The 21,861-nt window shown below is 32.9% G+C and overlaps 1 protein-coding gene across 1 annotated transcript; it reads right to left on the bottom strand.

Moving 5' to 3' along the window:
• Window positions 1-195: 195 nt before the first annotated feature.
• Window positions 196-10,805, bottom strand: LOC124360453 (probable 28S ribosomal protein S6, mitochondrial). Its single transcript, XM_046814097.1, has 4 exons — window positions 10,629-10,805; window positions 5,288-5,427; window positions 3,818-3,979; window positions 196-361 (listed from the first exon to the last, which is right to left on the bottom strand). The coding sequence occupies exons 1-4, from the start codon at window positions 10,671-10,673 to the stop codon at window positions 259-261; spliced, it is 450 nt and encodes a 149-aa protein (XP_046670053.1). The 5' UTR covers window positions 10,674-10,805; the 3' UTR covers window positions 196-258.
• Window positions 10,806-21,861: the final 11,056 nt, after the last annotated feature.

Here is a 21,861-nt window from a genome sequence, read left to right as displayed (position 1 = left end):
GTTTTAGAGTTTTTCTATCACTGGTTGCTCAACTTTTTCTGTAAGATGTATTGTAATTTCTAGTTGTTAAATCACCAGTCTTACTAACTTACTAGAATCCAACAGTGTGTTTGGCATGCTTAACACGGTTATATATAAAAAATATTCACTGAGTATTTTACTGTTAAAAGAAGTGTATAAAGAAGTACGAGAATGTATGTTATAAATTATTTATTTTACTATAAACATACCTATTTACATAAACAATATTGGTTGCAACTATTTTTGGAATGGATATATTTTTAAGTTATTACCATATGAAAATTTCTTTTTCTGAGCCGCCTTTCTTCGTCCTTCTTCAATCATATCTTGAACCTCTTTTCTATAACATAGTGAAAGAAAAAATTGTTAAAAGACCATACATGTAACACAAACAAGATCAACATTTTGTTGCATCAACTAAATACAGTGAAATATGACTTCAAAAGGCCTTAAGCTCTTTACTACTACACATTAACTTAGAAAAAGCTAACATTGTTATTAAATTTGCAAGTATTCGAATTTAGAAAACAATTATTATCTAAATACTTAAAAAACAGACCTTTAACCCTTAGAATGGTGAATATAAATTTATGTACTTCCCCATAGCGTGCTATACAATAAAAACATGTGTTTTTATTTGTTAAAAGTTATATTTGAATTTAGGAATTTCGAAATTTTTTTAATTTTTTGTATATTTTTGTATGATTTATAATGTTACTTACAAATCGATCCAAGCTTTCATCATTTGAGTTAGCCATTTTAATAATTAGTTTAATATAAAAGTAAAAGGAATTCACTGCAAACACAGACACAATCACTATTTCAAAGAAATAGACCTCCTATTAGTTGCAATATTATGCAGGAACAAAGCTTACACACCAGTCTCAAGAGTTGCACTGGCACTCTTTCCGTACTGAAAAACCCATCAAACACAACAACAGCGTACAGTCAAAAATGGTGGTCGGTAGCTATAAAAACCATTTTTGGATCGATAACAGAAAGCCAAGAAGAATGAATGGAGCTCATCTGTTATCTGAAATTCAGTCAACATTTTACTGTATTCTATCAGAGGTTTTATAAACTACAATTCATGGAAAAAAAAACAAAAACTTAAATTACGAGATTTCTACAAATTTTACCATGTGAGGTTTCCTGTAAGATGGTGGGAAGGATTAGGATGATGAAAATTGGTGTTAAGATAAATTGTTTATTTAATAAAATAAAATAATTTGATATGTTACAAGATGTATGATAAGACAGGTAGTTTTTTTACCTTTTACATGCAAAAAGGAAGGTTTTTGAAAAGGAAGAGTCATATACCAATACTATTATACTTTATATTTAAGTTGTATTTTAAAATCATGTTTGTTAAAGACAAAACTCATCTTTTATCTTTAATTCTGTAGAAAAATGTACAGTTTAATATACTTTTGGTAGGTTTTTTACTGTAATATTTAACACTGTACCAGGGTGAGTCTGAAAGTAAGGTCTAAAAACTAAACTATCACAAATTCTTTTACAAATAACAAAACAAATTTTCACATGCTTTACTATCTTTTTACATATGAGGCTCATCTAATAAGTAACAAGACAAATCGTTGCATCTCATTAGCGCTTTAAAGAATGGTTCAATAAACTATGAAACAACAAAAACATAGTTGAAATAGACGAAACATTTTGGCTAAAATTTGTTATGTTAAAATATAGACACATTGAAACATTGGAAAAAGTATAAGAAACACACACACACACACACACATATATATATATATATCATGTGTTTAAAAATATTTGAGAATAATAAACTTATAAAGTGTAAAATAAAATTTTTACTGGCTAAGAGTAAAGCTTTTTGTTTAAATAATTTTCATTGTAATTTTACACATACACACACATCCATTTTTATATTTCAGAACAAATAATTTATTATGTTATTCACAGTAAGTTCTACTAACTTAGCACAGGAGAATTTGTTAGACACACTTTTACTGTGCTGTATTCTTGTCACCAGGTTTATTGGTTTGCACCATCAGAGAGGGGATAGGAGAAACATCCATGAACTGATAGCTGCTCTGCTTATAATGAACTGACAGTTGATGACCAGAGGAAATATCTAGCAATACTTGCTTAGAAATGGTGTTATAATTACAATGTTATTATCAATGAAATATTGATACTACTTTTCACAATTTACACGTTTACCTTTAGAATGTATGTAATGTTTTATATCAGTTAACTTTTAGGCACTGCAGTGTAAAGAACAAATATTGTTTCATTGATTTTGTAATTTTTAAATTAACTTATATTATTAGTGGTAACTTTTTGTTTGTAGGATTTTTATTTAGGGTACGAAGATGTAAACTTCTCCATTCACTTCTAGAATATATAAGCTGTTTTTTGTAGGATACATTAAGAATTATGGGTGTAATCATGATAGATAGAGATGTGGTTACACAAACTGTGCAATAGGTAGATTAGAAATCTATCTAAAAGTGTCACAATGATCACATGATAGCTTGTAAATTCCTGTTTTTATTGTGTTCTAAATTATCTCTTTAAAAATTGTTACCACTTTATTGGGAGTTTTATTTAATAAAACCATTAAATTATTCTTTATCATTCTATTTCTTGATGGGTAATTTTAAATATATTCGATACTCTATTAAAATGTACTTTGTTTCTCATTACAGTAATATACAGTATATTATATAAAGCTTATATAATGACTACTTGCGGCTTTGCACGCATCTTATTTGGAAAAAACATGGAGACCATAAGCATATTTTTTTAAATAGCATTCCAAACAATCCTGAGATAGTCACTAAACGATATTCTAATTTCTTGATTAATTTTAGATTTAAGTTTAAAGATGGGATCCTGAAGTCGCAGGGAGAAATTGTACCTCTGACATTTCTCAAATTTCTCTCCAATATTTCATTATGTTTTATTTTATAGCTCCAATTATTTCAGGACCAATTGAGTTATTTTAGCACAGTGTTGGAGAAATCCTAAGTATATAGGGACTCTAAAGTTGAAGTCCTTAGCTTTTTCAGTTAACAGGGTCATGATGTTATAAATTATGGCATTTCACTGTACTTTACTAAAATTCTCAAAAAAACAAAAAAAACAAAACAAAACAAAATAAAACAAACCCAGACAAAGAAAACCTTTTTCAAGTAACATTTCTAAGGTGTAACTGACTGATAGTAAATGTTTTTTGCTATTCATCTATCACCTATTAAATGTTTATAAATTATTATACTTAATATTCTTGACTGACAGGTGATTAAAACACATTAATTACTATCGGCTGACTAAGCCAATTCCATTAATATAATGAATAATGTTAAGGGAGTTTTTAAAATCAGTAGGATTTTCTAGGAGTAGCCATATTCGATAATCAGGGAGCCTAAGAATGACCATATCAAATTTCAATAAAATCGGTCCAGTAGTCTTTACATAATTGAGTAACACACAGACCAGATACCATTACATTTTTATATAATAGTATAAATAAGATATTACTATCTGTTTTAAGTAATTAATTGTATTAACCTCGTCCAAACTGTTGCATTAAAATCAAAAGAACAACTACAAATTATCATAATGTGCGTGCTACCCATCTGCATTATTTTGAATACTTATAACTATCTTTATATATATATATATATATATATACTTGAAACCAGTAAAAATATTATTAAGGACCACTAGATGGTTCTTTAACTTATTTTTATCACACATGTAACTTTATTAAACTTATTATTAATAATTTTGAGAAGACAGATTAAAGTACCTATACGGTGCAGGCTTGATTTCTTCTTCTAACATGCAATCCACTGGTTCTTCAGGTGTAACCCTGAATATACGTTTGCGTATTACATCTACATCTCGTGCCAAGACTTCATTCAGGACACTCAACTTTGCAGGAGGAAAATCAAATGTATACACAAAGTAACTAAAACAAAATATAGAAAAAATCAGTGTTAAATAAAACAAATTAGTAATAAATTAGTATATATAGTTCCCGCTGTGGTTTAATTAAATAGCCTCTTGGCAATAGACCAGGTTCCAGCCAAATTACAAACCCAGTGATTTTAAGAATTTCCCCAATTAGTGACTCCAAGGGTGTTTTCTTCCTCTATTTGTAAAGAAGCCTTTTACATTTCCAGTTCCGGCATGACATAACAAGACATTTTATTGACTCAGTCCTTATTATTTCTATGCCCATCAGCTTGCAACAGATCAGAAATAAGTTATTTTTATGGTTTTATATACAGGGTGTACAAAAAGCCCGCACAGGGGTAGATTTAAAGGTGCGGTGACGATGTACCAAGTTTTATTGCTTTACCTGTAATCGTCCAGGAATTATCATGCCCGTGCAGGACTTTTATTTACACCTTGTATAATATTGACATTGAACCAACAACTAAAAACTATACATTCAACCAGCATTTAAACTATTTTGTTTTTAAATACATTGTCCTTTCATTCAATTTAATATTATTCAGCATAATGATATACATCTCCATCAACAATAACAATTACACAGTACATTATGGGAGCAAATTACAGTAATACTATGTCTAGTCAGAATCAGAATTCACTGTCAGTCTTCATCAGTAATCCCTTTGATTTCTGGAGGTGGACCATTATACCTTTATTTGCATGTTCTGTTCTTAATGAAACATAATAATGGAAACATACTATATATATTTTTTGTATAAATTATGGTTTCATACATAAACATTGATGAAATAGAATTTTAAACATATTACACATTTACATTATACATTTCACAAATAACCCCCTTTTCCTTTAAAAAAAGGACTATATTTGTATTTAAAGTGGACTCATTTGCAACATCCAAAATGATTTTACTCATTAAAATGATATACAATTTCAACCAAAAAGGAAAAATGTTTATACATTTTTTCATACACATGTTCTGGAGTAATTTATAGTCTGTGTGAACATTTTTTCAACGTCTAAAATGCAGCCGGATAATATTCAAATATTCAGAGTATTAGAAAACCATTGTTGTATGATCTCACACAGGTGAGTCACTCCGTCTGTAAAAAATGTGCCGTGTACCACTGATAGGTCACGCCATTACAAGTGTTTTAAAGAATTCTTTTGAGTGAGTCGAAGTTTCTGAAAATATTTTTCCATAATTAAGTGAAGTGTAAAAAAATTAGCAAAATAAACCATTTGTATACAATTATGGTTGCACTATAACGTGTTCTTTAATGAACACCATCCTTACCTTGCTTCTTTATGAACTTGTCCATGAGAACTTATTTTATAAGGGGTCGGTCTTGAACCAAGGTTTTCAATTTTCCTTATGATGCCACCATGTTCAAATATAGCATTTGCAGCTCTTTTTAGTATTGTGGATGTGTCTACCTGAAATACAATAACTTACAATAAGTTAAACAATGAACAAAACTAATAAGGATTATTAAAATATGTGGTTGTGCTTTGTTAAGCACGTTCGGTAACAAAATAATTGTTTTAGTTTGTTAATTTTATGAAATAATGATATTTAGTCCTTTGATACACTTACAATAAAAAATATTTTTAAACTAAGGAATATACACTAACCACTGTTACCAGTAATTGTGGTTAGAGGTAAATAAAGATAAAATAATCTCAGTGCAAACAATTGATGAGTCCAGCTATCATACTGTAAAAATCAAATAGTTTTATTTATTAATACACTACCTACCTCAACATCGTTTTTACAATAAAATCAACAAATATATTACAGTCCTACACTTAGAATGTTTGACTTTGAAACCACTTTCTTTGGTAGCTTTAATAAGTTCTTTAGGCGAAACTATTTCAGACTACCACTGCTGTTTCATAACATCGAAGCATGAACTATGAGCGAGTGTGATGGCATTCCAAGAACTCGCACCTTCCATTGAGGTTGTCAAAGCTTCAAAATTCACATTGCTCAGCAAATTAGAAGCATCTTCAAGTTTTCAATACTTTTTCTTTTGCTTGCGGATACTACTAACTGACTAACATATTTAGTTTTTCAACAAGATAATTAGTTTTACAGTAAATATTTTTTAGAAATGAAAATTTTACATTTACTTATGTTTAAATACACAAGGTTTATCTAAAAGCATCTGTCCTCCCTATGCTGATCGGTTGTTATGTGATTGACAGTCTCAGCCCAGATATGAGAGTGGAGTGGACCTTTCTCAAGAATCAAGAATTTTATTGCCATTGACGCATATTACACACGCTTAACTGATTTGAAACATATAACATGTACTGAATAAAAAACAGTAGTTATTACAGTAGAATGATTACAGCATGTACAAATAGTTATTACGGAATATTTAATTTAGGTCAATCACTTTGATAATTTATAATTATATAGTTTAAAATATACTTTAAAATATATCACACGTCTGCATTGAATTAAAGATCATTTCCCCCTGGCGATGACCCTTTCTAGATGAGGTCCCCAGTTTAGAACCCTATCTAGGATCACACCCAGGTACTTGACCTCGGACTTCAACTCAATGGAAGAACCTCTGAGTAGAAATGGACCAATACCCTCCATCTAACGCCTCCTGGTAAAGGCAACCACAACAGCCTTGGTGGGGTTGAAAGTAAGACCCACTCCATCACACCAGTTTCCCACCATGTTTAGAGCAGCATTGGTCAGTTCCATGACTGTTGTGTTGAACTTGCCACTCACAAGAATCACAATATCATCTGCGTGCCCCTGTGCAATGACACCGCTACTGTTCAAAGACATTAGCAAGTCGTCCACAACCAGGTTCCACAGGAGAGGAGCAAGGACGCTGTCCTGTGGACAGCCTCTCGTAGTCCTTGCACTGAAACTTGCTCCCATAAGGGTGGTAACAACCACCCTGTCTGTGAGCAAGGTCCTTATCCAGTCACATATTTGACCATCAATACTACGTCTGGAGACCGCATTGATAATCGCCTGAGTGCCCATACTGTCAAAGCCTTCTTCGATGTCCAAAAAGACACCTATGGCTACCTCTTTTGCTGCCAGCGTCTTCTCAATCCTCCATACCAATTGATGAAGGGCCGAGTCACATGACCTTCCTGGAGTGTAGGCATGTTGATTTGGATGTAGAGGTCGCTCTAAAAGAGATCCTTCCCAAACAAACCTAGCAACCATCTTCTCCATGGTTTGAGAAGATAGGAGGACAGACATTGAATATACCGATATGGCCTGAAAGACTTGGGTTGATCCAGGCTAGCCCTCCTCTGCTTCGGTATAAACACTACTCTGGACACTCTTCAGGACAGTGGAATGTACCTGAGGGCCATGGAGGCTCTGCACAGCTGGGGAAGGAGAATATCCAGCCCTCGCTGCAAGCAAACCAGTCTCACCCCATCTCCCCCGAGCTTTATAAGGACTAAAGAGTTAATCGCCCACTTGATCCTTTTAAAGGTTATGACACGGTGCGCAAGACTCCATTGCAAATGAGTGGCGCGCCCCATATGTCTCCCTTCACTGCCAAATGTTTCATCATTGTCATGAACAATACAGTCCGGAAAGTGTGTTCTCATCATAACTTTTAGAACTTTCTCCGGTTCAGTAAAGTATATACCTTGATCATCTTTAAGACCACCAAGTGGCGGGATGGGATTTGTTGCTAATAGTTTTTGAAGCCTTGCACAGCCCTGAACACTGTCGATGTCAGTGCAGAGTTTCATCCAGGCTAATCTCTTAGCCGTACAGACCTTGCGGTTGTACAGTGCAAGAGCCTCGTGGTAGGTCTTCCAAGTACCCCAAGTTTTAACTCTCCTGAATAAAGCCCTGACTCTCTTCCTCAAAGAGGCCAGTTCAGAGCTCCACCAGGCTACTTTGGATCTACTCCTGTTGATAACAGGACAGCTGAGATCAAAAGAACGCACAATTGCAGAGGTCAAACTGTCTCGCAGATTTGTCCAGCTGCACCGTGTTATGAATCCGTTTCCCATTAGTACAGTCAGGTTCTAGTTGTGCTCTGAGGTTTTCCATGTATGATACCCAGTTTGTGTTTCTCGGATTCCTATACTGAACTTTTTCAAGCACTAGTTTGTGTCAGGCTGATATGAACTTTAATTCTTAGAGATCTAAATTTCAAAAAACCTCTTTTATTTGGGTAAACTTCCCCTGATTTCAACGTTATTGTTATTTTAACGTATCCAAAGATGACTGACGTCAGCAGCAACCAATGGGAGGTTTAGCTGCAGTATAATAGGTGGCCACCAACACAATCGGATTATCGAATGATTCGAATCATCAATATTAATGACCATCCAAAACAATGAAAGCAAAATGTCGGAACAAATAATGTAATAGATGTTTCAAAGAACAATATAGTTTTTCTAGTTTTCAATCTTAGAAATTCATGTATAAATATTTAATATCATTTACAAATTATAATATTTTATATAATTACAACAAAACATAACAGTTACTTACTTTATGTATTTTCAAGGATAAAAATGACTGCTTGTGAAACAGAGAAAACACAGTCACTGTTCTTGCCGCCATTAGTCGTTAACGAAACACACGATTTTAATTTCCAAACATGAGTTTACTTTGAACTAATTTTGAGTGATAATGTCGAGCAGAATTAAGCTTTAGGCTTTTAAAAACGAATTATACTGAAGTTATACTCTTATATGTAAAATAAATGTATTTGTTTCAGATTACATAAAATAACTAAACTTTATTTAAACAACGTTTGAGCAGCGTAGTACTTACGATTACTTTAGCCAATCTGAAATGGTATTTCTACTGGTACTGATGCCGTCAAAAGTAGATTCATTAATAAAAAAAGTAATAGTTTATTTGATTTCAACTAAAATAGTACACAATTTTACATTATTACCAAATCTAGAATGTTCTAAAAAAAGTCTTCCCAAATTCGTTTTTAGATATTTTGTGTTTGTTCTTACTTTTCTTGCAGCGAAACACTATTTGATTACCACCTTTAATTCTAGTTTTCATTTCGTCAATAAAAAGCTGGATTTAAAGGAGCAAGGTCATTATCTTGTAACCATTTAGAACATTACTCAATGCTTATAAAAACATTTTGAGCCAATATATGCATATTCATCGCCATTGTTCTTGTTGTTGTCTACTAGCCTTCTCCTACATAAACGAAATAACAGCAGGTAATGACGTCACTAGTCTAAATAAAGAAAGCTGGCAATAATTATTTATGAATATCTATGGGTCAAATGTCGTATTCGATAATATTGATATTTAAAATCGATAATCATAATCTGATTATGTTGGTGCCGCTTATTATAATGCAGCCGGAGGTTGACTTACAATCATAACAAGACCACATGACACCCATAGAACAATGTAAATATTACTTCGCACGAGAAAAGTAGTTCCATTTTTAATGTTCTATAACTTCATTATTTGCCATTTACACTCATTGAAACCCTATATTACTTTGTTCAGAAGGACAATAGCAATAGGTTAATAATATGAAAATGGTATTTTGCCGGGTCGGCCGTTAACTTTACAATGACCCATGCTACAATGTAATATATAATTTGTCATATATTAGTGATTTTATACGAGTGACAAAATTTCATTTTTTACCCTCAGAGAATTTTTTTAAGATGTAAACCCATAAAATGTATATATTTTTGTGCTCTTTATAACATTTTCTACAGGTAGACTTTAATAAATGGCTTACAATTGTTATTCTATTGTTTTTCTTGAATGGTTTGATGTTTTTATCCAAAGGAATAATTGGATATTACAATGTATTTAACTAAGCATATGATTTCAACTTATTAGTTATGGTAATTTTAATGTAAACAATAAACAGCAAGAAGTAGCTAATATTTTGAGACTATGAAAATGGCGATGAATATGAGGAAAATATGTGAGATATTTTCTCACAAATCACGAGATTTGTTTAAGTTGCTTCAATATGTGGGTTTGGCTCCTGGTAACCTATTGGGGGAAATGTTTCCCCCATTTCATAAAAGCAGTTACTCGTTGATATCAAGTTAGGCAAGTTATAAATATTGTAAGGTTACTTTGATCCCAAAGTCTAGGCCATAATTAATTGGTTTAGTTGTTTTGTAATGTTAGTGTTAAATTTATGGTTTTAAAATTGTAATGTACAAGATTCTTATTGTTACAGTAATTTATGATAACTCTTATTGTGTACGATTTTTAATGTCGAAGTTGGATAATATATCAAACCATTCGAGAAAAACAATTGAATCACGGGTGTAGGCCGGCCGTTTATTACAGTCTCTCCCCTTTTCTACAATTTGTATATCTTGAGATTTTTATTTTCATGCCTTACGTGAGATATCTGAACTCAAAGTGAAAAGATAATAAGGATATAGGCCTAATATATGTGCCATTTCCATTAGGCTTACAGTACACAAAAAATTGTTAAAAACATCTTCAAACATGTTAAAAAATGTCTAGCATTTAAGATAATTCAACCCAGCACTTGGAGGGTTAATGAAAGTAATCTTCTAAAATTGGTCTAAGGACATTTGGCGGCTAGCCCATTTGGCATTTTGTAGGACCAACTAACCTAAACATAACATTCCTAAGAATTTTAAATAATAACTACCTTTGGTAAGACTTTTGTCAAAAAAGACAATTCATAACTAGGCATGTTATATTCCAAACACCTCTCTAATTTAAAAATCGTACAAACTTTTCTTATCTTCAATATACACAATAGAAATACAATAAAATTTCCAACACTCTACAACAGCAAAACAGTTTTTTTTATTTGAAATTTACAAAGATACAGTATAAGCCAGGCTTCGGTTTTTACCCTATGTGCCTCCTACAATACTTTTGTATTTTGCACATAGTAGTACGTTATATATAGTACAATACAATATTTTCATAATATCATAATTACTCTATAGAGAATCAGTTCAGATTGTTTGAAAATGGAACATCCTTTTAATAGTATAGCTATATGAATATGAGCATTGATTTTTATAATACCGTACATATTTACGACCTGATAGGGCTTCTTGAAATTGTATCGTAATCCACCCGTCTGTGAGTGTGAAGTGACTCTCGTTAGAAAGGTCATAGAAACTTAAAACTGGAACATATGTTACTTCGTCTTGGTCCCTTTGAAAAGGTCAAAGAGCGGTTAGTCTGTCTGTCTATCTATCCGTCCTCTGCCTGTATGTGTGATGTCTCTGGGTAGAACAGTCCTGTAGACTTGGTATGCAGTTTTTTCTTGGTCCAAGGAAGTACCCTATTGACTTCGGGGTCAAAGGGCAGTCTATCTGTCTACCAGTTTGCGTGATGAAATCTTGATACTTGTTACTTGAAACTTAGAATATATGTTCCTTTTGGTGCAAGGAAGAGCACTACCAATGTTGGGCCAAAGAAAAGTTCGTCCGTCTAACTTTCTGTTTAAGTGATAATTAATTTGTTACGTTCCATAGGGTCGTTCGATACTCTATTAAATTAGTTTTTTAGATATATTTATTAAAAATTAAGTTTAGTTAGACCCCTACTTGAAATTTTGAATTTCCTATGTACATTTATCACAATTTATAAAAATGTAGGTTATTGTAATCATGACCACTAACCAGCTAAAACGCTGTCCGCTAAAATAGCACAGTTAACGAGACCGTCACACAGACTGTGACATAGGTCGGTTATTGAGTTGAGACAGTGTGCCGACCTATCAAGTGATGAGTAACAAGTCACATCACAATTCTTTATTGCCAGAAGACAAATACAAAATTTGTATAGCAATCGTCATAAATACGTGTAACTCTATAAAATTACCAATAAATTATGTTAATGTTTAAAATTGTTTTATTTAAACAATAATTGTTGTACCTAGTAAAAAAACAAAATCTTCTTCTAAAATTAACAATGTCAAGATAAGAATAGACATGTCAACACCCAGTGAGAGATGCTCGATCAAATTGTATGTTCCATATGCTCGCTCACGCTATAAAAATTATTTAATATTAAATAACACTTAAGCAATCGTTTAAAATGCAAAGGGTTTGTCTGGTTCTTTATATGATCAGGAAGTTTGTTCAAAAATTGTATACCAACTTCAGATGGTAGGCTCTCGTAAGATTTTGGTCATGTTGGGCAACTCTGAAATTCTGGGCCTCTAGTATTGTAGTTATGAACGTCCATACCCTGCGTCAGCACACACTTCGAACGGCAATATATTATTGTCTCAAATATGTATAAGCAGGGCAGAGACAAAAACTCAACTTCCCTAAATGTATTCCTATACAAGTCTTTAATTTTCAATTTCAGAATCGCTCTGAGCACTCTCTTCTGTAGTCTGAAAAGTCTCAGAAAAGCTGCATTCCCAAAATTGCCCCATAATGCAATGCCTTAGGACAGATAAGGAAATACAACCCCATACTAAGCCGTTCTCAAGATCTGCCTTGAACAAAATTTTGACAGGTATCTTCAGAGCATAAATGCCTGATGAAACCTTTTTACATACATTGTCCACAATTACATTCCATGTCAAATCTCTATCTAAGGATATACCAAAGAATTTAGTGCTATATACTTCGTCGGGTTCTTCTTCACCCAATATCACTGTTCGCTGATGACCGTTTATAGGTATCCGGTTACAAAATTATATAGTTGGTTTTAGAATTGTTAGTACTTAGATTGTGCATATTAAAATATTGTATACAGCTATTCAGCCCTTAAAAAGTTTGGATTTCAAGATTTGGTATGATATTCGATTTAAAACAAACAGTTGTGTCATCAGCATATTGTATGATATTTCCGGAATTGACTGATGATGCAAAATTATTCACATAGAATAAGAAAAGTATAGGTACCAGGATTGGTCCTTGAGGTACACCATATCTTATTTTCAAAGCTTTAGATAATGTACCGCAGATCTGAGCTTGTTGAGTCATATTACTTAGATATGATTGAACCCAGTTTAATGAGACTCCTCGGATACCATAGCCACGTAATCGATCTAGAAGGATCAAGTGATCCACGCAGTCAAAAGCTTTGGATAAGTTTAAAAAGACGCTAAGCGTCGAATTTTGTTCTTCAAAACCTTTAACTATTAATTCAGTTAGCTGAATGACAGCATCTGTTGTGGATTTACCAGCTCTAAAACCAAATTGGAGTTCCGAGATGATTTTGAATTGATCTATAAAGGATAATAATCTAGAGAGAAAGAGGTTTCCAAAAACTTTACCAAAAACAGGCAGTATAGAGATCGGCCTGAAGCTATTAGGCTGGGTATGATCACCTTTCTTAAAAACAGGTGTAACAATAGCTTTCTTTAGAGGCGAGGGAAACATTCCTTCGTCAAAAGAACAATTTATCAATTGTGTGAGGGGGCTACAAGTGAGGCAGCATATTGTTTTACGAGCCACGCCGACATGCCATCAACATCAGTGGTCTTTTTTCATTTTATCTTTCTTATTACCATGGCCACCTCCTCTTCACCGACTGAAGTCAACATCATTGGCAGTTTATAATTGGGCCTGCTATCCTTGCAGTCCCTTTGTCACACTTCTTTGTCACCACATTTGTAAAGAAGTCACATAGCAAATTTGCTATGTCTGTCGATTCTTTTATAATGTTTCTATTTTCAGCCTTTAAATTAATGCTTTTGTATTGTAACTTGTTTTTATGTTTGTTAATTATTTCCCATGCAGTTTTATTTATATTTTTGGAAAATGTTAGTTTCTTGTTTACGTCGTAAGATTTAGCGGCGTTAAATTACCTTGCAGTAAATTCTTTTGTAGGATTTTAAATAATAGAGGAAGCACTTATCAGTCGAATTTTTTTACATATATGACAATTCACTCAATCGATCGCGTTACACTAGAATGCCCTTTGTTATCCAATTAGCAAGGTTGTTTAAACATCTTGGATTTAAAACTTTTGTACAGACAGGTTATATTTAAGTAAAAAAAGAAAGGTTTCAATTACTTCGTTTTATTATATTCAGAACTTAAAGACAGAAAACATTTGTTCTAAAGAGATAGGTTAATTTAAGAAATCCTATTTCTCTTTGCTGAGGAGGAATTTTAGGTGGGCTATGTTCCAAGATTGCATATCCCTTCTTAGCTTTATTTTAGATTGGTGGCACAATGGTGTCGAACTATCAATGACGGCAATCTGGGCGTCATGTTCGGCGATTCCCGTGCACAACACTGATACTACTACGTTTTCAATATTTGAGATAATATTGTCGGATGGATATTGCTACGGCAACAGTTCAATATGAACACTTTACATCATTTTGACATCATAAGACAACCAGAATACAACATGTAATGCAATCGAGGCAAAGAGGCATTCCCATTCTCATCGAGTGCACAATTGAGTGGACTACAATGTTTTAGACATGATCTTAAGCACAGTGGAGTAACCGAGTTTGTTTACTCATAACATAGCTGTGGTGGGAAGGATTGATTCAATTCGAATATTGAATTATGATCCATACAATCTTCCGTTTAGTGCAGTGTCTGAAATCTGACAAAGCTATAGATTGATCTATAAAATCTGGAAGGTGAAATGGGGCTTAATTCCGTATTTGCACTGAATCAACCCTTCCCAACAAAGGGATTGTAAAGCAAAGTTCGTGAAAAGTCCATTGAAATTTGAAACATTTAAAGTTAATCATAGTTCTTATCTGGATTTTGAAGCCGGTCGCCAGTTGCATTAAGATAGTACCAGGTACCCATAGAATAATATTAGCGATATGGTTACAGTTAACCCAGTAAATTTGTTAACCTTTTACTCAAAACTCGAAAATCTAATAAATTATTTGTCGTCAAACTCAATGAAATTTGCTATAATTGGAGATCTCAATGTCAATGTGAGGGATCCTATCTCTCCTTAACGCAGTGGCGGCAAAATGTTCTAAACTCTTTAAATTTAATCTAATCCATAAACCCCCAACACGAGTGGTTACTATGACGATCATTGCCATCGACAACGTCATTAAAACCACCCCCAACACCACTATCTCTTTTTGAACGCTGCTGTCTCCGATCACTTTGCACTGGAGGTTATAGTTCACGGTTTTAAACCATAAATATAATATATTTCAAACTTGCTTGCAATCCAGACGAGCTTTCAAATAAGAAAAACAATTCCATTGGAATAAATTGTAAACAAATGAACTTGGGACATTTTAGACAGCCTCGTGGGTCTTAATGGTACGTAGAAAGCTTTTAGTGATCGTTTTATGCATTATTTAAACGTGGAGTTGAATGTCAGCGTCCATGACGGCGTATTATCGTGAGGACAATACTGTAATGGTTCGTGAAAGTCGTCTGTAAAATATCGGTTTTACCTTCGTCACGTCATTGCATAGTTCAAAACTATGGTCGATGCTGGAGACTATTTTCAGTGACTCTGGCAGGTTTATCAATACATTGCACAAGTCCCGCTTCAATGCAGTAGTTTTTATGCGTCAGCATTAATGTAATTTTTTAGTAAGCCCAAATTTATGTCTCCTAGTAATATACACATTTTTCCGCACAGTTATAGTAATTATGTAACCCGTCCAAGAAAACATTACTGTAAAAAATCATGTATAGAGCTAGTACATTAGTGTATGTTAAAAATTGTAAACTTGAGGCAATACCGTAAACGTCCTCTAAAGCTACTTGGGTTGCTGTTGAAGATAAGTGTTTCTTAATGTACACAATCACACCATAGTTCTTGTTCGTTGTCTGTCGGTTCTATAGCAGTAAACAACTCTAGTCAAGCCTCGCCTCTTCCAAAACCACCACTCAGAACTCCGCTACAACTATTGCATCCATCTGATATCTTAACGATTCTGTAAACATAGCTAATTCATTGAAGTTGTTTTCATATGATATAATATTGGAGTAAAAAAATATTAAGGCTACAACCACTACAGTAACACTCGTAAAATAATTACCATACTAACTATAATTATTTAAGACCAAACGTGAATTTGTTAAAATGTAGTACCCTCATCATCATCTTCGTTATTTGCTGTCATTTAAAACTCGCATAGCCAACCTGCCCTACGTGCTAAGAGAATCATTAATCTAAATAATTAGTCGAGTTTTTGTGTCCAGCTCAGGTTTCGTAAATGTAGCCCTTATATTGTATAATGTATTTTATATTGTAAATTTAAGTCACCTATAGAAGCAAAAATCAAGGTTTCTAAATTTGTCCTGATTTTGTTATAGCAGGACAAAATTAGTTCATTAGTTTTTCAAATTTATCTGCTGGTATATAAATTAGCCTACTCAGGTATTTTAAAGTTAAGTCATATATACTATAGGTAAACCGCTATTAAACAAACCTGCGCAGAAGCAAATTTCTGAGCAGTACCGTGCAGGAGGGGCCCCCCTCCGGGGGGTGGGAGGAGTGGGTCCGGCACCTTCTTGTATCTGTTTATCAGCTGTGTGGATCGTATCTCGCTCTCACAGTTTTGTTTACACTGCAGCTACTTTACCTGTTAATATATAAAATATATAATAATAACTATATATTTTTTATGTAGGCATATACGAGTGTCGAAGTCTAAGCGTAAAATATTAATTGAACAGATTAATGTAGCCATAGTTGTATCCAGGAAGCTTGCATTTTGTTTTGAGGTTAGCCGTGCAGTGGCAGTGACCATTAGAGATTGTCGTTCAATTCGAATGGGTCAGTCAAGTGAATAAGTGATCCAGATCAGAGTGTTTCAAAAGACTCGAACGTTTCGTCCCCTTTTCCTGCCAACTGGTTCATCTGGTTATCTGGTTTGATATTTTTTTCAAACCAGATATGTTACTTTTAATGATCATTAAAACTTATAATATTATTATTAAGCTCATTAAAAACTCTTATCCATGAAAAATAGTTTAACATCATATGGAAATAACTACAAAAATATAGAGTTTATGCATTAGATTATACTAGGTCTTCAAAATTGTTCAGTCGTTACTTTCGTTCACTGCTAACAGATTGAGAATTGAGAATAAAACCGTAATAATATAACTCAAAAGGGGGACTAGGGAGTCTCCCCACTTGTAGGGAATAACCTTACTTATGATAAATCAAAGGCATATCAATCAACCACGTTCATTGATTATAATTATTTAGCATATTAATTTAGCAATGTATCTGGTAACTTACAATTACATTTTTTTAATCAGTTTTAATAGATATATTTGCATTTAATAGATTCCTGAAATAATACATTTATTGTTATATATCTATCCATTCACTGTACGATATGCTGTTTCTTCCTCTATGCGAATACTTTTTTACTAGCAGATCCTTTCGTTCACTCGGTCATTACATCCATCCAGTCGTTCATTCGTTCATTTTGTTCAGTCAACACGATGACCGGTATGACACGCTCTAGCAGGAAGGCCAGTAACTCTAACGAGCTCCTCCCGTTTGTGTTCAATCGGGTGATCGTGACAGGCGGAGAGAAAAAGTGGGGATGGAGGGGCCCCTCCATGCCAACTAGAGATAGCCCGCGTATTAGAATAGTGGAATAAGCAGTCCGCGCGTTCTCGCTCTGTACTCCTCTGAATTTAATAGAGCCTGGTGGTGTAATATGTATATTATGTATATGTATAAATTTTAATATATATATATTACATTTTCAAAGCTGGATGCTGCAGGATGCAGCGCAATTAAATTTATTTCATTGAACCGTGATTTTCTACAACGTAATTAATGGCAGGCAATCACTCTTGTCTACATAGGCTACAAATAAACCAATACAACGGAGTATCGAAATACCAAAAAAGACGTAAGGAAGTCTAATGTAACAAAGTAAACTTCGTTACATTCAGTGGCGTAGCTATAAAACATTCGAGGGTGGATTAAACATCCAGGAGGATTAAAAAGAGCCCTACTTAGCATAGTAGTTAAAGAATTTATCTTCAGGGTCTCCAAACACAAAATCAACAATTATGTTGAGTTTTTTAATTGCATCTTTCGTATTAAAATGTAAACCAATAAAATTTTTTCGTAACATTATATTTGGTTCATTGCATTTTCCAACTGCCTTAATCAAATAAATATAATTTGTAAGGTTACATTACTATTAGTTAGAAATTATTCGATAATTTCCATGTACTATAGATCAGATCAGCATTATAATCGCGTACGCCAGACGACACAAAATGACACTTATCAGGCTTGGTCGAAGTTGCATGCACAATTTCAAGTCTATAGCTTATTTCTCATTCTCTCTATATATCCAACAAACAGACAGAGAAATATATTGCTATTGCTATAAGTTAAAACTTGATCGTAATAATTTGAGGTTATTAAAATATGAATACTTAACAAAGTGTTTCAAATACTAAAGTTCTCAAAAGAAAATACGATAAGATATCAAAGGACATGCCACAGAAAGGAGATATGAGTCAACCAATACTGCAACCCTGCACCTGGCGTAGAAACGCTGGCTTGACTTATCACTAGTTTATCATATATATATATATATATATATATATATATATATATATATATATATTTAAACTAAATAATTTGAAGTGTTTCTCATTAAATGTAATGTTAATCTACGGCCAATAACTTCCAAAGGTAAGTTGGAGAAATTGATTTTGTAATGGGTACTGTAAAGATGAAATTGCTTTCAGATTAAAACGTATAAATACCAGAGTTTTAAAATAACCACAGAGTAACCACTAGAGTTACAATAACAGGAACCACATTTTCCATTTAGCTGGTTTATTTTTGTAGTTTAGGCATATAGGCTGGATGGACATATAGGCTTAAATGGCTATAGCCATTTCAGCAAATTTCAGGGAGCGAAAACATTTTACAGAGGAAATGTATATCATGTTTGTGGAATAGTTGATTTTAGTAAATTATGGAATGATATTAATAATCTATAGACAAATTTTGAATCTACAAAAATTACTAACAAAAATTATCTTAAATTTAGTCCAAATAGAGGGGTGTTGGGGCTTGTAACACCCCACAGTGGTAAAAACATTCGGGGCAAATTTCAACTTGAATGTGTTAAGCTGAATATCATATTCGTTGTCGACGCAAGCTCTTAGTTCAATTTCGTGTTTATTTGATTTTATATTTTATCTACAGCAGCTGACAGACAGACAACACAATAAATTCAAATAAATTGTATAAATTTTGTATAATTGTATCATAAATCTGTACAGTAATATAATATAATTAGGATAATTTTGTATTTATTAATTATGTCACGTGCTATGTTAGGTATTTAAGTCAGGTAGTTGTCATTGATTTTGTCATATTTCTATAATATATGTTTTTGGTTAAGTAATTATTAATTTATTTACTACAAATTAAGGACTCTCCACATTATAATATGTTGCTTTTGTCCTATTAATTTGAATATATTCCAATATCACAAAAAGATAACCTGGATATGGTTATAATTTATATTTATGGCATTTTATGTATACTGAATTAGCTTTAGACTTTGAAAATTATATAATGTGTTTTTTATTCAAATTTGTTTTATTAAAGCTTAGTTTAAATGGGTAGATTTATCGTATTTGAATTTATTTGTTAATTTCATTTGCTTGAGTGTTGTTTTCTTTTGTTTTTTCTAAGAAAGTTGGAGCCTCTACACAGGCAGTTCCTTGCCTTTTGAGGTCCTATTTTGTTTTCTTGAATTTTGTTTATTGATGTACCCTAGCTGTATTAAAATAAAAAAAGACATGTTCATATTTCTTTAATAAAAAGTAACCATTGTTTTATTTTTATTCTCATGTCAATTGTGTCTACAACTAAGGAGCAATGTTTGTGTTTGTGCTTAAGGTATAAATGATGTTTATATAATTTTACTATTGTACATATTTTCAAGAAAATAAATAATTTTTCTATTCTATTCTAGATTATGACATTTTATTCGTTGTGCACCATCTCACATTTTTGTAAAGTATCTTTGGAGTTATAAAGAAAAGTTCAATATTAATATAATTAATTCGATATAATTTCTATGTTTTGCAGATATGTTCGGATATAAAACGACTCATTAATTCGGATATAAAACGACTCATTAATTCGGATATAAAACGACTCATTAATTCATAAGATAATAGAAATCAGAACCGTTCCGAACTGAGGTCGCTATCAGCCGCATGTACAGGGTTTGTCAGGAATGTTCGGGATTTATCGGTACTGCTCGGCTCTGCCCCCACTCTTTCTCTCCGCCTGTCACGATCACCCCATTGAACACAAACGGGAGGAGCTCGTGTGACTCTATCCTGACCGCCGAGTAGTGGTGGGTATGCTTGGAAGGGGCGGCGGAGGAGTATTTACCCCACCCTGCGTGAACTCAAATCAACCAAGGTCTTTTTGCAAGCGGTTTACCTATAATGCTACATTTTTTTAAAAGTAGTTATCTACTAGAAAGTTTAATGGTGCCTAATTTGTATTCAAAACATATTTTTACTAAATAAACTATTTTTACTTAAACTGCAACTAAAAACCTACATAGGTGAAAATTATTGTAAATGACCTGTTTATGTGGATTTCATAGAAATCTGTCTATTGCAATTACCCTCATGATTGAATACATCTTGATTAAAACAATTTTTATAGCCATATTCTTAATGATAATACATTGTATCAACATTTTATATGTATATATTTGTGTGTGTGTGTGTGAAAATACTCTATACATTCACATTCAAACAGAGATATATATATATATATATATATATATATATATATATATATATATATATATATATATATATATATATATATACATTAACACTGTCTCTGAATCTAGCTTTTAATTTTAGATGTCCCGACAGGGGCTTATGATGAACTCATCTACAGAATAAAACATATTAGGCATCGAAAGACTATTTGCATTTTTTTATACCTCGAGGGAGTTTATTGATGAGACCGATACCAACTTGTTATGGTAAATGCTAAGATATCATCACTCCACGGGTGTATCGTTGAAAGCAGTCCGTACCTTAATTCTCGTGCTGACAGAGGTCCCTGCCACTAACCAAAGCGCACTTTGAATGACAATACAGAATCAACTCAAAGATGTAAACAATAATGACATGGTTCCCTGTGATTCAACGTGTCAAAGATTCTTACTGTCTTTTGACGCCTAAAACTCGTACAATTTCGTGAAACCATAGGTTTCTCACAGGCTTACTCCTTATGCAAAATACGGATAGATGGGACCAAATTATGCCGTCGTTAAGTGCTCAAGGGGGCAGAACTTTGCCAGGCTCCGAAGAAAACATAATATGCTAGATGTAACTCTGACACATACGTTGTCAATATGATCGTCCTAGGTCACACCTTGATCAATACCCATTCCTAGGAACTTATCGGAGCCAGTTTCCTCCAAAACGACGTCATCTACAAACAATAAAGCAGACAGCTCTGCAAATCCGTGTGGTCTAAGACGGAAATTAATTGATAAGATTTTATTCTGATTTGTTAGTTTTAAATTGTTGTGAGGAAAAAATTGAATACACGAATTGAAAACGTAATTGGACCTTGATGAAGATCAAGTGTCTATTATTATTAAATTTCGTATTCATGACTAATGTCTGAGATTTTTATTTCTTCAATTTTTATAATTTTATTTATTACTGATTTTTAAACCAACTAGTTTATTACTTCTGTTTTAAAGTTTTTGTTTTTATTTTATAAGGTAAATAATTGTGATAGGAATTCTATTAGTTTTGCCTTAATCCTGGAATATAAAAGTGGTTTGGCCTACATCTGCATATCATTACTATTTTATAACAAACTAATTTTAATTATTTTTGACAGTAGAAAAGGAATTATTCTGGCTCAAACGTATTTAAAGTGAACAATAAAAACATTATTTTGATGTG

Source organism: Homalodisca vitripennis, chromosome 4 (assembly GCF_021130785.1).
Source record: "Homalodisca vitripennis isolate AUS2020 chromosome 4, UT_GWSS_2.1, whole genome shotgun sequence".
NCBI classification, from domain to species: Eukaryota; Metazoa; Arthropoda; class Insecta; order Hemiptera; family Cicadellidae; genus Homalodisca; species Homalodisca vitripennis.
This window is presented reverse-complemented; position numbering and strand designations above follow the sequence as displayed.

What these genes read in the sequence shown, in the direction of transcription:
- LOC124360453 (XM_046814097.1), bottom strand. Translation starts at nt 10,673, where the DNA reads ATGCCTAGTTATGAATTGTCTTTTTTGACAAAAGTCTTACCAAAG. An exon ending in CAAGTTCATAAAGAAGCAAG is followed by an intron (nt 3,980 to 5,287) that starts GTAAGGATGGTG and finishes ATTTTGTTTTAG; the next exon opens with TTACTTTGTGTATACATTTG. An exon ending in ATCAAGCCTGCACCGTATAG is followed by an intron (nt 362 to 3,817) that starts GTACTTTAATCT and finishes ACTATGTTATAG; the next exon opens with AAAAGAGGTTCAAGATATGA.